The following is a 15678-nucleotide window of genomic DNA, read 5'->3' on the forward strand; positions in this document are numbered from 1 at the left end:
CCCCGGTCTCGCGCGCCGGTGCCCCCGTGCGAGGGGCCCGCGGCAGCTCGGAGCGCGCGGCTGCCGTTCCGGGCCGGGCCCGTTCCGCGCTCCGGCGGCCCCGCGCAGTGAGTGCCCGCTGGGGCTCGGGAGAGCGCCGCAGCCCAGCCCAGGGATGCGGTGCCCACAGCGGGCACGGGCTCGTCCGCTGGCGCTGGGGCGGCGGTGTCGACAGCACGGCCCCGAGGGCAGCAGTGGGCACCTCTATGGGGCTGGGGCGAGGCGGGGAAAGTGGCCAGGGAGGAACCTCGGGGCGGGAGTAGAAGAGAAGGAATATTAATGAAATAGGGTGCACTCCCAGTTCCCGCGGGACACGCCGCACTGCCAGCAGCTCCCGAGGCAGCAGCCCGGGTGTTCCGCGCCCGGCCGGAGCACCGGGAAGAGCCGCGGGGCGGGGCCGGGCGCTGCCGGCGGGTGGAGTGCGCGGAGCTTCGATTGGCGATGCCTGGGCGGGAGCGGCGCGGTCGGCGGGCGGTTGGTCGGGGCTGGCGGGCCGGGCGGGGAAGGCAGCGGCGGCCGCTCTCCGCGGGTCGCTGCCCGCCGCGCCCGCAGGTGATCCCCGGTCTGCCGTCCCGGGCGGGGGAAGGCGGCGGTGTGCCGTGCGCGGAGGCTGGAGGGAAGCGTCAGCCGCGCAGCTGTGTGTGCATGGCGGGCGGTGTGCAGGCGGGCTGTGTGCTGCGCGGCCCGGAGCGCTGGGGGGGTGCGGGCAGCAGCGGCCGAGCCTCCCGGCGCTGGGCGGCGGGGTCACTGCCGCGGGGCCGCCGTGTGCCCGCGCTGCCCGGCGGAACGGCGGGGCCTGTGCGGGGCGAGGCTCACCCTGGCGCTCCGGGTTGTGTCGGTTGCTGGAGCTGCAGCTTCCCGTGGCTTTAGATACATTCCCGTGGCTTTAGATACATTCCCGTGGCTGTGGGTGAGGGTCCTGTGAGGAATGCACTCTGGTTTTCTGCGTGTTGACCGATATGTGCACCTTGCTTTCCCCTTTCCCGTGTTATACAAAAAAGTGACTGTTTCTTGGTTTCTTGTGGTGGCATGGGGGGAGTCCCTTTAGTGGGACAGCTAAAGCATAGAAAGGCCAATAGATCCCACAGCTACTGTGCTGTACAGCACGGAAAATCTTGGTGTTTCTGGAGCTAATGCTAGGTCTAGGTATAATGCTATTCTTTTTAATAGTTTTAATTATACCAATACTGCTGTGACAGAAGCAGTTATTATGGGTTTTTACCCCCTTAAAGTGCAAGCTTTTCTATAATCACATATATATACATATATCTATCTATCTATACGCATATATATACATATTTAATGCACATTCAGAGACTTGTAACTCTTATCTTACCAGGCTATAGTCAGTTGCTGAAATTGGAACATAGCTTGACTTCCTCCAAAACGTCATAGTGCGATTTTTAATGTGGTGGTGTGTGTGAAGGTACACCTTTTTTGTATGTTCAGCATTTAAAAAGCAAACTATTAGTTGCCTTAATATTGAATAAACAATTCTAAATTTACTTGAAGAGTGTGTTTCAAGGAAAATGTTCCATGAACTATGGTGTTTAAGTACATTCAAGTCACCTGTTTGAATAATACTGGTGAAATGAACAACAAAGCAACATACCCTGATTTGCAGTGCAGAGGGATATGGAAGGCTAAGACTCAGCCTTACATAACGAATCTGAACAAAGTTTCTCTTGAAACTCAATAAAGGATGCCTCTCTTCTTTCTTTCCTGAGGACATGAGAATAGCAAAAGAAGCTCTGAGCTGAAGGTGCTTACTGTACAGAGCAACAAGCAGAAGTCCACTGAGAAGTCATGTGAATGACTTGCAGATACATCTTCTTGGCATCCTTTGTAGGAAAAGTCAAACCTTGCCACACAAGCTGCTTGTTAGCACTTTCAGTGTCACCTGCTGATCATGTTTATTTTCTCTGGACTGCACAAATTTCTTTCATTGTGACTTCTTGGAACTTGGAAGAATATATTCTAGTCAGCAGTATATGCCTGTAAGTTCTGGGGAGCAATTGTGGGAGCTGGAAATTGTTATTTCATGAAGAAGTGGGTATCAGCTGCTAAGCAGGTAGTAGGTTCATAAGGGGTTTTGATCCTTGGCACAGGTAAAAATCAGCTATCACTCATAGGCTCCATTAGCTCCTTGTGTTCCTTCTCTCAAACATTTCACTAGATCTCTCTTAAGCAAAGATGAAAGTAGTAAGCACCTTAGCCTAGCAGGCTAGAAATGCAGGCTGAGTGAGGTGTTGTGAAAGAAATTGGGTGTCTGATCAGCTTAAAGAGTGTGGGTTGGGGAAAAGCATGACTCTTGGCTGGATGGCAGCTTTGGTACACAGAAAATAGGGTTTACAATGGTGGCTTCTCCTAATACAGAAAGTGGTTTGGGGTTTTTGTTTGTTTTTCCTAAATGGAGCTGCTCTAGGAGACAAGGATGCTTGAAGGTATTAGATTTGACAAGTAAACCACAGTTTGGGTTGCTTCCCTGGTAACCTGCACAAGGGCCTGCATTGTAATGCAGAGGGGAGGGAAACAGCTTCCCATCAAAATTAATCCTTCAGTCCCGTTTTTTTTCTGTAGTTCATTCTGAAGGTAACCTGGCCAAACAACAAGTCTGCCTTGTGCTTGCTCAGGCATGCCTGTTTTCAGTTTTGTTACAAAGGCTGCAGAACTCACATTAGGAGAAAAGCTGTCAAAGTTAAAACTTCTTTGATATGCCTGCAGAGTCTCCATTTGAAAACTTCAGGTGCTCATAAACCTCTCCTGCAGTGTGTCATCGGTGTAGTGGTTGTTTATTTTGTTGCTCTGAATGTTTAACTGGGCACTCTGAATTACACTCTGCAGAGGTGCTGCTCTCTTGTCAGTGGCTGGGCAGGGGCCATGGGCTCCTCTGGCATTCTTGATCTCTGCTAATAGCAGGTGCCTGTGGTCAGTTGGGTGAATGTCTGTCCTCTGGGATCTAATGAGACATCTCCTGCTCAGAAGACTGAGGAGGTTCTGTTTCACCACCCCTTGTGTAATGTGTGTTGCTGACCTCTTTCCAGGGCACCTGAAATGGCTGCAGATGACAAACGCTCTCCCACACTGGACTCTACCAGTGATCTACCTCGTTCTCCCAGCAGTCCATCTCATCTCACTCACTTCAAACCTCTGACTCCCGACCAGGATGAGCCTCCTTTTAAATCAGCTTACAGTTCTTTTGTAAATCTCTTCCGTTTCAGCAAAGGTGAGTGCTGGGGGGATGTGTGGGCATGGCTTGTGTGTGCTGTTTGCTGCTTGTAAAAACACCTCTGAACATAGAAGCATAATGTCAAAGGGCTGATGTCAGCTCTTTTGTGAGGGATGTCACATCTGGCTTTTGGGTGATGGAGGAGAGCTTTATTATGAGAGAAGATAACCAGTGTCTTGCAGCTGGAAATCTGTAGCTGCCCATGAAAGTCAAGGACAAGCCAGTTAGCAGGTAGCATTGTATAGATTCTTAGCTTGACATCAGAATTTCCTTTGCCTGTATGATTTTTTTTTTGGGGGGCTGTAAGTAGGAGTGACCCTCTGCCAGCCTGTATGAGCAAAATATGTGCTTGTCCTTCCAGTGCAAGTTCTTACTTCAGACTTCATCCACCTCTCACCTTCCTGTGCATCTTGTACCTGCAGCTGGGTGACAGCTGACCTGCAATAAAGCAGGAAGTCCACGCTTAATTTGCATGGCTTAGGTGTTCCCCATCAAGAAGTCTGAAGTGTTGTGAAAGTTTTGTATATTAAAAAGTATTACATGATTTTGGCCTTTGTGCTGCATGTGTCATTAAACAGATTCTCAGTGGGCAAACTCTGAAAGAACTGTGTGAGTTCCTTTTTGTTTCAAAGAAAGATCCTGCAAAGAATGGTGAATGAACGCACCTGGATTTTGTGCAAAGTCTGTGTATCCCTTTGCTGGAGATGGCACACTGGTCAGCTGCTTTTGTTTAGTCTGTTCATTATCCAGCTTTGCTAAGCATACTTCAGCAGTGTTTGAGCTGGGGAAAAAGAGCCAAACAGCTTTTTGTATAACTGATCTGTTCAGACTCTTCTTATGCAGAATGAAAAATAATTGCTTGGTATGACTGCTATTAGTTTGCATACTAGAGTAGTACCTGTCATTGCTAATTTATTGAAAGTAGCATAAAATGTGGTCAATATTGGCTTCACTTGTTTTTTCTTCTGACAAATGTAGCTGGAGTCAGCAATGTCTTTGTTAAGTGAATGGGAAAACAACCTTGAAACAACACATGAAATGTGCATCTTACTGGAATCAATGAGAACCTGTCTGTACTTGATCTGCTGATGGAAATTAAAGGCTGTGGCAACTTCACTGTGACCTCAATACTGGCTTGTAAAATAACTGAAAATCTCTTTTCAAGGCAGAAGCTGATAGTCAAGTGTAGCTATTCTATTTAGCAAGAATTATTCACATTCATATTCACAAATAATGCACCAGGGATTTTTTTTGACACTTTTCACATTAAGAAATTTCTGAAATAGCCTGAGCCTTGAAGACAGCCTATTGTCCTGTTTCTATGATGTGTGTAGTACTTCTAAAACTAAAAATTCATTTCTTTTGTTTAATCATGATCCAAAAGAGCTATTTGTGAGAGTTTTTTTAACCTTAGCTTTGCATATACTACTGGTTTTCTTTATCATGTCTGAACAGGTGGTTTCTTGCTTTTTGTCAACTCTAGATGATGGCAGGCTTTCATCCCTGGCAGAGAGAGCAGAGGCAGGACAGAGTGATCCACAAGCACTGAGTGGTGGCTGGTCCAGTCCTCAGCATCCCACGAGGGCTCAGTCTCTGAGATCACCGATTCCTTACAAAAAACAACTGAGTGGTGAGCTGCAAAGAAGATCTTCTGCAACTCTGGGTAATTCCCGCTCTTTGTTCTACAAGGCAATGTTGCACTAGCCAGGATGCTTCAGGGTGAGGTGGAAGGATGTGAACAAAAGCTCACTGCGTGTCTAGATTCATAGCAGAATTTAGTATCAGGCTACACTGCTTCTGTTAGTGAGGTTGCACTTTAACCTCGTAACCCTCCACCCTTCTTGGTGTTCCAGCAAGACAACTTCTTGTTGGGGCTCTGCTCTTTTAATTCGAAAACAGCCTGAAACAGAAGAGGCTGCCAAAACACATTCAGTGTTTTAAAGTCACCTGAACTTTGATCCTGAACATTTCTGCTTTGTCTTGAGATACTGCAGTTTCTTAACATACACATGATAACTCTAATTTTAGTGCTTAGTCTGGATGGATTTGGTGTTTGGGTCTTCAAGGGAGTTGTAAATGAAGGTTTTTGCTTGTAGTTATTTCAAGGAGAATTGAATAGGAAGTTATGCTTCAGATTTTTTTTTCAATCCTGCCTAAACTATTGCCGGATTCTGTAGTGAATCTTTTAGCTGGTATGTGGATTGATTGTAATTTCAAAGGTCCAACTGTGTAATGGCTTTATGAAGATGTGAAAGGGCTAGGAAGTCTCTCTTGAATTCTGACTGGTTACTGTTGGCTGTTGATGATAGCCTTGAGGAAACTGTTAAACTGGGTAACAATCTTGTGCAAGGCAGTATTTCCAAGAGAGTGGTACCTAGTGCAAACAAATCAGATCTAAATGTTGTTAATGTGTGTGGGATTTTCAGGAAGACGTGTAGTTTTGGTAGCCAGGCAAAAGTCTAGTAGAGAGAGCTAGCATTTTTACCCAAGTCATTTGCGTGTTTAATTAAAACATATTCATCATCTCCCTCCTTGCCCTCTAGTAGTATTTTGTCTTTTTAGTTGTACTTCTTCCAATGAACCAATTAAGGGGGTTAATTAATTAGGGGTTTTTGTTTTGTTTGCTTGGTCTCTTTCCTAAAGAATTTTCTCAAATGTCTCAAAACCAGCCACATGCTCTTGGCTGATAAGCCAATTTACTTTTACTTGGTACCTCTTGTAAATCACTTGGAAATTGCTTGGGGATTGGGTGTTAGAAGCCTTCAGGTGAAGTATGTTGTTTGATACTCAGAAGACAAAAGTAATCTTGCTGTTTGACTTCCTCTGGGATTAGGCAGCCAGGGAATAAGATTTAGTTTAAAGTGTGTGGGAGGAACTGTTTCTGTATTATTCCAGCTCTTTTTCAGCACCTTCATTCATATCTCTGGGTTTGGATGCAAGTATGCTTAGAAAAATGTCATAATGAATTAGCCTGTGAAGAAGTAAAGTTAGGACAAGCAGGAGTTGCTGCTCACTTTTTGAAGAGATTTCTGTGGTACCGTGTGCTGAGCAGCCTGACTTGCTGTTGAGTATTTTCTCTCAAACAACCTTGGTGCTGTAACAAACATGAGCTCTGTGTAACACATCTAAAAGTGTACTGGATTAGTGAGAAGGTTTGGGGGAGTGTTTTAGGCCATCTCACTTTATTTGAAGAGGGGGAAAAATACTTGTATTTTCCTTCTCTAAAAGTCAGGTACTGGGGTTTTTGAAGCAAACTTTAGAAAATTATTTTTCTTTCTGTTTTCAACCTTAAGTGGTGCTGAATAATTAGGTCTTTGAGGACTTTCTTTGAGTAGCAGAGCATTTTATTTTTGCTATTGCAGCTGATGCTGGCCTGCACAAATAATCTTCGAAATTATTATCGTATCTAAATGGTGAAAAGCAGGAAAATAAGTGATGGGATTTACTTAAACATCCAGATTGGTAAATTGGGTCACCCACTGACTTCAGTGACAGAGAGGTGTCCAATTGAGTTAAGTTTTCTTGTAGCCCTGTATCCACAGGCCTGTAAATGTCTCTCTAGGCTTTGCAATTACTTAGATACTTAATAACATGGGCAAGTGTAGGCAGGAAAATATATAAGCACTTCACAAAGGTCTCTCTCGCCTACTTGATCTTAAATAATGTATCATGTTAAGCAAACTGGAAGGAACACATAAATAAAAGGTTGCTTCTGGTGCCTCTAAATAGTGATAAAATGAAATTGCTCCTGAAGATGCTGACCCTCACCCCTCATTTGTCCTCTAGCTTATAGTGTCTGTGCAGCACATGCCATTGCCTGGGGACTGTGCTGTCTGACAGCTGCAAGTGCAGAACAGCATGGAGGGATGGTGGCTCTTGGAGGACACTGTCTGGCAGCAGTTATGTAGGGTTTCAGTTCTGTGCTTCCCTTCAGGACTGCTGACACAAAAATGTTATAATAGCTCCTTACTGGATTCTGTGAAAGTAGGAGGAGCTATTGGACGCCTGGCTCATGTCAGAGATGCTCTGACGGTTGTGTGGCTGAAGAACCAGTGCTGAGGCTCTGCAGTGGCTCCTGTGGCCTCTCTCTTGGGTAGTCTGTTGCATCATCGTGTGCTGGTTGTGTTGGACTGCTGTCAGATGAAGGCTTTCAAGGTGCTGGATTGAACCAAAATAGTCCAACAATGAGCCTATTGTCACTGAGATAATGTCACAGCTTGCAAATCCTGTTTAAGGAGAACTGGAAATGCTGACTGCTGCAGAAGGAGCATGGGTAGTAAAAGCACTTCTAGCTTGTTCCCCTGTCATGCAGGATAATGCTGTTAATGCTAGACAATTGTAGCAGACTGGCAGTAATAGGGAGTGGCAAAAGAGTTTAGCAGAAGCAAAGGAATGGCCAATGATCATATAGGGGAAGAAGGCCTGAGGAAAACGTGGTAGTTATTGGAAACCATTGTGGAGCCTGAAGTACTACCACAGCATCTTTTCTAATAAAAAAGATTTTGGAATATGAAAATGCATGCTATAAAATGAAGTTAAGGGCAGTTTTCCTAATTTTCATGACAGTACTTTTATGGCAGTGATTTGAGGAAGATGTGATGCTTGAACTGTGGTAGTGAAATTGAATATGAAATTTTATGCTGTGGCAACAAGTAATTAAAAGACAATTTGTGTTGTTTTGTACTAGCAAAACTAGTATCTCTGGCAGGGGTATTTTTGTATTGTTGAAACTGTGTTGAATCTACCTCTTGTGTGAGTGTATGGTCAGTTCTACAAACTGAAACTATAGGTTGCAACAAAGTAGTTCTTGTGGTGTTTTTGCCTTGTCATTCACTGTGAAATGAATGCTAAAATACTGTAGAGTCATGAAACACTGTGAAAACATATTTCTATACTTTCAAGTTTTTTCACAGGTTTTACCAAGGATCAGCAACCATAAATGCATATAGGAAACATGATGTTTACTGTTGAAATAGATTACCTTTTTTTTTTCTTTTTTTTTTTAGCTGTAGAAGTTAATTTTTAACTTATAATAATGCAGTTTGGATCAGGGGTAAGAGTTAACCTAAGATTGATACCTGGGAATTCTTTTTGAAGGACGGTGTTTTAAACAGTGTTTACTGCAGGAACGATCACTTCTTACTTACACTTGCTATACAGTGTTTTTCCTCAGAAAGGGAGAAATCTCATTATTGAGAAGGAAAAGAACCAGCTGAATTTTAATCTGAGTATCAGTCAGCTTCTCTAGTATAAACAGGTTGGCCATGTGCTGCTACTGCTGATGGAATACTTTTTCTTACGTGGGTGACAGCATTCTGACATTGTTTTATGGAACAGAGAAAAGGGCAGTTAACTAACCAAAACCTGTGGCATTTCCTCAGTATGTTTGTTTTTGGAAGTCACTTGCCTGACAAGATTTATTGGTAGTTAGGCAGTAGATCTGATAATTCTTTGAACTGGAAGCAACATTCCTGGAAAGGAGGTACTCTTGAATTCAGAGGAAGTACCAGGAAGTAAACGCAGCACAGATCTTGTGATAGAAGTAAGGAGGAGCCAGAGGTTTCTCTGGTATTACCAATGTCTTCCTGAAATATGAAGGTCCCCTTAGTCACCCTAGAATACTGAATCTTGTACTGCCCAAAAGTCTGTTTGATTTTTAAAAAGAAATCAATTCCAAGTGGTGGGTTACAGAAATGGGTTTATTTTCTTAAAAAGGAAAGTGTTGTGCATTCTTTGTACATAGCAGCAAGTGTGGGCTGATTGACTAAAAATGCCTCCTAAGAAGCTGAAGAGGAGGCATGGAATCCCACAGTTTCAGTCACATTAAGGGAGGGTTTTGGTCTGCTGCACACGAAGCAGTAGTGTAGCAGTTACTGCCCAGCAACAGTTAACGGGCTGCAGGCAGAGCTGTCAGCATTCCTGCTGACATCAGGGAGAGCTCAGGCAGTAAACACAGCAGCCATGTCTGCTCTTCCTGTACTGGGGGCGAGCTACATAAAACACTAGTCAGATGGAGAGCAACGAAGCTGGTAAGAAACTTTAAACTATTCAGAAAGTTATTAATCTGGGAAAGAGACTCTGAAAATGTTTAAGTGTTTAGGTAAATAGAGAGCTGTGATTTGAAATCTTCCTGGAGAGAAGGAGCCTATTTGTAGTTTGTTCAGCATTCTTCAAAGTAAAATAAATTAGCTGCATTGCATTTTTATTCAGGAAGTCTCTTTGCTATAGTTAATCAAGAATGATTGTGCAAGTTCTCAACAACCTGTTGTTTTTGTTAGAAAAAAACCAAACCAAACAAAAAAACCCCAAACTGCTCAAAAATGTGAACATCTGAATTACTGTTTTTAATAGGAACTGAACAATGGAGTCCTGATTTTTTGCTGTAGTAGTTTATAAATAAGTTAGGTCAAAGCATTGACTTATGCACATTCATTCTAGGAGTAGTATATTGTAGCAATTATTTTGCAAGTATTAGTATCCTAGAGGGCATTTTAAAAATGACGCCTCAGTGCTTTGTAACAGACTACTACAAGCTTCATCTAGTAGGTTGAAAATCACTTCTTTGAAAGATGTTTTCATTCTCAGAGAACTTAAATGGCTTCTTGTAAACACAGAGGGTGGTATTTAAAATGTCAGTCGCAGCAAACTATCTGGCATCAAGGGCAAGGAGCCATACACATTGTAACTTTGTAAAATGTATATATACACGTGAATGTTTTTCCCTCCAATGGGGCGTTGTGTTGTGAATGTTGATGTATCATAGAAGAAATGAATATTGCTGTCTCTTCCCTTCCAGACAATCGAAGGAAAGTAGAACCACCTCTCGGAGGTCATGATCCTCGAACTGCAGTTCAGTTAAGGAGCCTCAGCACTGTTTTAAAACGCCTCAAAGAAATCATGGAGGGCAAGAGCCAGGTACTTCTTTAGAAGGATTTGTGGGCCAAACCATCTAGGAAATTAACTCTTTACTGGGCTTTTCTGAGCTTTGTTTTTAGATACATCATGGGGATTTTTTTTCTGGATGTTTGAAGGATGAGTGAATAAACTCAAAAAGCATTGTGTGAATGCAGGGGAAGCAATTTCATTTGATGCTGACTTTTGACTTGCCAAACATCTGTCGTATTGGGGGAGTGAATCATTGTGTTTACTTAGCTTCTTGTGCTTGGACCAGATGCTCTCTTTTTAGACTCCTTCCCACTTATTTGTTACCCCATCTAGTAAAAAAAAACCCTGATAGTTTTCTCCCTAGAAAGCTAACCAAGTGCAGGTGAAACACATCAACTGTCACAAACAGGAATGAGAATTCTTGGAGTGGTTTAAATCTGCTACTTACTGTGGTACTGATTGGTCAGCAATATTTGCTTGAAAGGTGTGCCCCATTAATCAGTTTTGGCTAACCAAGCACAGGTGAAACACATCAACTGTCACAAATAGGAATGAGACTTCTTGGAGTAGTTTAAATCTGCTACTTTGGTACTGATTGGTCAGCAATATTTGCTTGAAAGGTGTGCCCCATTAATCAGTTTTGGTTATAGACAAGAGTCTGGTGGTTGCTACTGATTTGCTGATTTCATCTCCATCTGCTGAGTTGGACCATACCTTTAAGAAGAGGCTCTAGTTGAGGGAAGAATCCACACCTATTTATAAGTGATGATATAAATAGCTGTGTCTGTGGGCAAGATATGAACAGGCAAAAGTACATTTAGTTAAAAACTGGTAGAGGAAGGAAACGGCTTTTGGCTTGATAGCTTTTATAGGTAGACTTTAAGTAAACTTAGTTTCCAGCGCTGTTCTGCTTGTAAGAATAATCTTGCTTTGATATAAAGGGCAAGATTTTTGAAAATTAAGCAGAAGCCTTTCATTGCAGTAAGCAGGGCACTGCGTATGCCCCTTACTAATATTTCAGTTTGTGGCAACTTCTGAAGGCCCTAGAGATATTTGAAGCTACTGGAGGAGTGCTGAAACAGACAGCAGTAAATTAATATGACCAGGTCTTCTGGAAACAGTCTGTTAGTTGTCAGCATGCTGACTTCTGTGAAAAAGGTAATGCATCACTGCCTTTGACTGCAGCCATGTTTTGCTTGAGTCACTTCAGGCAGCACTTTGTTCCTGCTGTGGGCTTGGCCTGTCTCTACAGGAGACCTCTTTACTTTTGTAGAAAGGTTGTGTCAGATTCTAGAAGGTGCTTTTCTGATAAGCCTCTACTGCTAAGGCAGGCCAAACTTCTGTTTTGAACCCTCCCTCATGACAAGAACAGCCTGCAAGGAGGACAGAGAGTTGGGAGGTGTGACCAGCAGTGACTGGGTCACATGCAGGTGGGGCACAGCACTGGTGTTTGGAACAGCCCCTCTCTGTGTGGTAGATCCAGAGACCTGGCTTATCGTGCAGAATTGTAACAAAAACTGTTATACGGCATCCCCTGCAGCTTTTCAGCAATTCCTTGGCAAAGCTCTTCGCTCCAGCTTTCCCTGCTTAAAGCTGAGTGTCTTAAAAAGTTCTAGTTTCTCTAAAACACCAGATTGTCTTGAGCAGCCTTCAACCTCTTTCTGTGGGGTTTTATTGGCTGAGGACAGCATGAAAGTGTTGTGTTGTTGATCATAACTCCTTTGGTCTCAAAATTGGTCTAGCAGCTATGTCAAACTTTAGTTTGTGAATATCCAAAAATAAATCCCAATTTTTTTTTTTTTTATTATGTGAAAATGAGAGCAGGGATCACCTTTCTTTTGTGTGATTACTCTCTTCTCTGATTGTTTTGAGATAATGCTTGCAGCAGTTTCTCTTCCTAAGAAAATCCTGGAGTATTCAGTCCCTCTGAAAAGGCTTTTTTCCAGAACTGAACTCTATCAGAGAGTGTTGCACAGGCAGGGCTGTCATGTGACCATTAGCAGTTGTCTCCATCCATGGGAGTTGCAGCTGGTGTGCTCAGAATCACAATTGAGAGTTTTGTCTTGCTCTATAGCTTCAACACCAATGGAAGTTTTAACTCTGTTTTTAAGATTGTTTTTCCTGTGGCTATACCAATGCTGTTAATTAATGTACGTTGTTATCTGCTGAATGTGAATTTCAGTTTTTTTCATGTAGCAGTTAACCTGGAGTTTTGAAACAAAATCAATCTGGGATGGGCTTTTACAGCTATTTTACTGAAGTGTTGAAGAATTTGATCAAATAATAAGACTTTTTACATGTGTCTATAATTCTTTTAAAACATGTCCTAACATTAGGTGTTGAAATGATCTTCCTGCAGTGATAATTTCTGATAACTTAATTTACTCGTAGATAACAGCTTCAACTGATATGTGGTGGATTGTTTTCCTTCTCATTTTTAAACTGTGCTAGTTGAGGACCTCTCATGTGCTGTAGGCAAATGAGACGGGAGAGAAATCACTGCTTCATGTATTTGCTTATTTTTGAGTTCTCTCCATATCCTATGATAGTTTTACTCTGCTTTGCTTCCATCTTGGATCAAGGATGCAAAGTCCTACTGGATTTATTCTCTTAGTTCAGAACTCTCAGCCTTCTGACTCCCTGTAAAACCACATGACCACATGAAAAATCCTTTGTGTGCTTTTATGCCAGAGTGTGTGTATATGTGCACAGATATATGAACATATGAAATTTTCTTTTCCATAAGCATAGTCTACAAAGAGTCATGACTACTAAACATGCTTTCTGATTTACAAAAGAAAAAGCTTTTATCTGCTGTCCTCTCTTGTAGGACAGTGACTTGAAGCAGTACTGGATGCCTGACAGCCAGTGCAAAGAATGTTATGACTGTAGCGAGAAATTCACCACTTTCCGAAGGAGGCACCACTGTCGACTTTGTGGGCAGATCTTTTGTAGTCGATGCTGCAATCAGGAAATCCCTGGAAAATTCATGGGCTACACAGGTAGGGTTTATTTACTGGGAAACAGCAGTCTCTGTGTGCTCAGCTCTGTTTGGGTTACTGCATCTGAGATCATGGCATCTTCTAGAAAATGCTGTGCAGGTCTGTAGTGGGCTTAAAAACAAGAAAAAAGAATCACAGGACCTGATTCTACCAGTTTCTCTGTAAAAGACGGTGGATTATGCCATGCCTGCTAATTTTTACCACACTACAAAATATATGGCTACTATTGAACAAGAGTGTGCAGTTCAATAAAGTATGCTTGAGGAAAAGCTGCTCTGAGTAACAGTAGTTTTAAAGTATAAGCCACATGTTTTAATTGAGGGTCAGGGGAAAGTCTTTCAAATACCAGTTACCAAAGTCTAGACATCAGCTGGTGTGTCATATCTGACTGGCTGTTGTTCTGCCATCGTTTCAGTGGGCATGTGTGTTCTGCCTCCCTCCCTCTCTCCCTCCCTCCATCTTCCTCTCCTTGTCTCTCTTGTCTCTCCTCTTTCACTGATCTTGTTTTAGGTATCATTTGCCTTGGAAAAATTCCCTGAGTGTGTAATTATCCAGGGTTTTGCCCTTTAAGAGGGTATGAGAATTAGACTTGCAAAGAGGTTTTGAAACAGAAAATCCTTCTGTTTCCGTCACTATACACCTCTGATCCTGTAGGAACAGAGTACTATTTGTTCCTGTTTGCTTACCCTCTCTGGTTCCCTTTTCCATAGGGGATCTCCGAGCCTGCACTTACTGCCGGAAAATAGCCTTAAGCTATGCACACTCCACAGACAGTAACTCCATTGGAGAAGACTTAAATGCCCTGTCGGATTCTGCGTGTTCTGTGTCCGTGCTGGATCCTGGCGAGCCGCGCACACCGGTTGGGAGCCGCAAAGCCAGCCGCAACATCTTCCTGGAGGAGGATCTCACCTGGCAAAGGTAAAGGAAACGCTTCGTGCTGAGCTCTGGAATCTCAACTCTTCTCAGCGTGACAGCTGCCTAGACAAAAGCTGGTGGTTTCCACCTAGTAAACTGAACATTCCAGCTCCTGTAAAAAGAATCTAATTCTGTGCTTGCTTGTGATATTCTTCTCTCAAGTTGAAATGTGGAAACATTTCTAGTGAAGTTTTAATTTATTTGCAGTTTTTCCTTTAATGTACTGATTCAGTGATTCTGTACCAGCGACAGAGCAGGCTTTTGTAGTCAGAGTTTCAAAAGACAGAACCAAAATCACACCATCTAACCACCACTGTATGGAGAGGCAAGTCAATGTAACACTGGTCCTTTACCTGTCAGGTTTCAAATTGGGCAAGAGAGCATAAGAAATGCACTCTGTGTAAGTAAAAGAGAAGTGATGGAAGTAACCACCTGTTTCAGATGAAGTGGGATTGAAAGGACAATAGAGAGGACCTATAAAGGTCCTCCAATCTCCTTTCAAAGTATATTTATTCCTATTGGTCTCAAATGAGGGGATCTTTACTTTTGGACCATGAGTAAAAGAGCACTGTACTTCTCAAGTGCTATGCAAAATATTTTTGGAATACCTTGATTTAATTTAGTGTTGTGGGGAAGAAGAAATAATCAGGTGTGGTATTTGTGCTCATTTCCCTAAAACAGAAGAACAGGCAGATGTGAAACTACTGAGGAAGTCTTGAGTCAGTACCTTTGTCTATCTGAGTGGTAGTGCTAGTGACATAAGCCCCATAGCAGTTTTCTGATGAAATTAAAAAAAGCCTGTCAAACCATTTACTCTTCAGAAAATGCCCTGACTCTCTTGCTTTGCGTGTTGCTTTTCAGAATATGGTGCTTCTATCTGGAAACATTTAAATGATCAGGTTTAGGCCCAAATAAAGGAAAGTACTTCTGGTTTAATGTTATGGTCATTTAAAGTGGTAATGTGACAATGCATGGGATAAATACTACCAAATTTTGAACTGGAGAATAAGTAGATATTCTCAGAATCTTCTCTTCAAATGTACAAAATACTGAGATATTGTTAGTTTTGTCTTCAGATGTGTTGTTAGTGTCTTTATAGCGACAGTTCAGCCTGTAGACATGAGCATGTAAAGAAAGAATCTATATCTTTATTTGTAGGACTCAAAATGATTCCCGTTGTTGAAAGAACCATGACTTTATAATGGAACACAGTCTTTTTGGGAGGCACTGAGTAAATGTGGACCTCTTTTATGTGTGAGAGGAAGAGAGATATGGGATTAGGTGATTTATTGTTGCTTTAGCAGGATTAACATTTTCGTCAGTGCTTGTTGTACTTTGCAGTGGGTTACAGTGCTTTTCCTAAATACTGTTTGGTAAGTTCCTGATTGACCTTAAGATACTTAAACTCAAGATACTGAATTTAAATTGTGTCACGATGGGAACTGACAACTCACAGCTTCATGATGGAGCAGAAGTTGTGTTCTAATAGTGGCTTCTGCATAAGAAGTAATTTTTTTCAAAAGAAAACTTGGGAGTTCTCTCTTTCCAAAATAATGTATCTGAGATAAGATGCTGCAAAGCAACGAGAGAAACATTTAGGGAGACTGA

The 15678-nt window shown here is 42.6% G+C and overlaps 1 protein-coding gene across 11 annotated transcripts in view; it reads left to right on the plus strand.

Moving 5' to 3' along the window:
* Nucleotides 1-38: 38 nt before the first annotated feature.
* The window catches only part of PIKFYVE (phosphoinositide kinase, FYVE-type zinc finger containing), a 62496-nt gene continuing 46856 nt past the window's right edge, over nt 39-15678 (plus strand). For 7 of the 11 annotated variants that reach the window (XR_005626500.1, XR_005626501.1, XM_039698824.1 and 4 more), the window contains exons 1-6: nt 966-2036; nt 3084-3265; nt 4752-4931; nt 10065-10183; nt 12984-13155; nt 13866-14073. Coding sequence is in view for 9 of the 11 variants with exons in the window: in XM_039698824.1 (XP_039554758.1) it covers nt 1852-2036; nt 3084-3265; nt 4752-4931; nt 10065-10183; nt 12984-13155; nt 13866-14073 (1046 nt within the window). In the remaining 2 variants the exon portion in view is untranslated. The other 4 variants (XM_039698871.1, XM_039698881.1, XM_039698860.1 and 1 more) reach the window with 4 other exon arrangements.

Source organism: Passer montanus, unplaced genomic scaffold (genome assembly GCF_014805655.1).
Source record: "Passer montanus isolate IOZ18808 unplaced genomic scaffold, ASM1480565v1 scaffold1, whole genome shotgun sequence".
NCBI classification, from domain to species: Eukaryota; Metazoa; Chordata; class Aves; order Passeriformes; family Passeridae; genus Passer; species Passer montanus.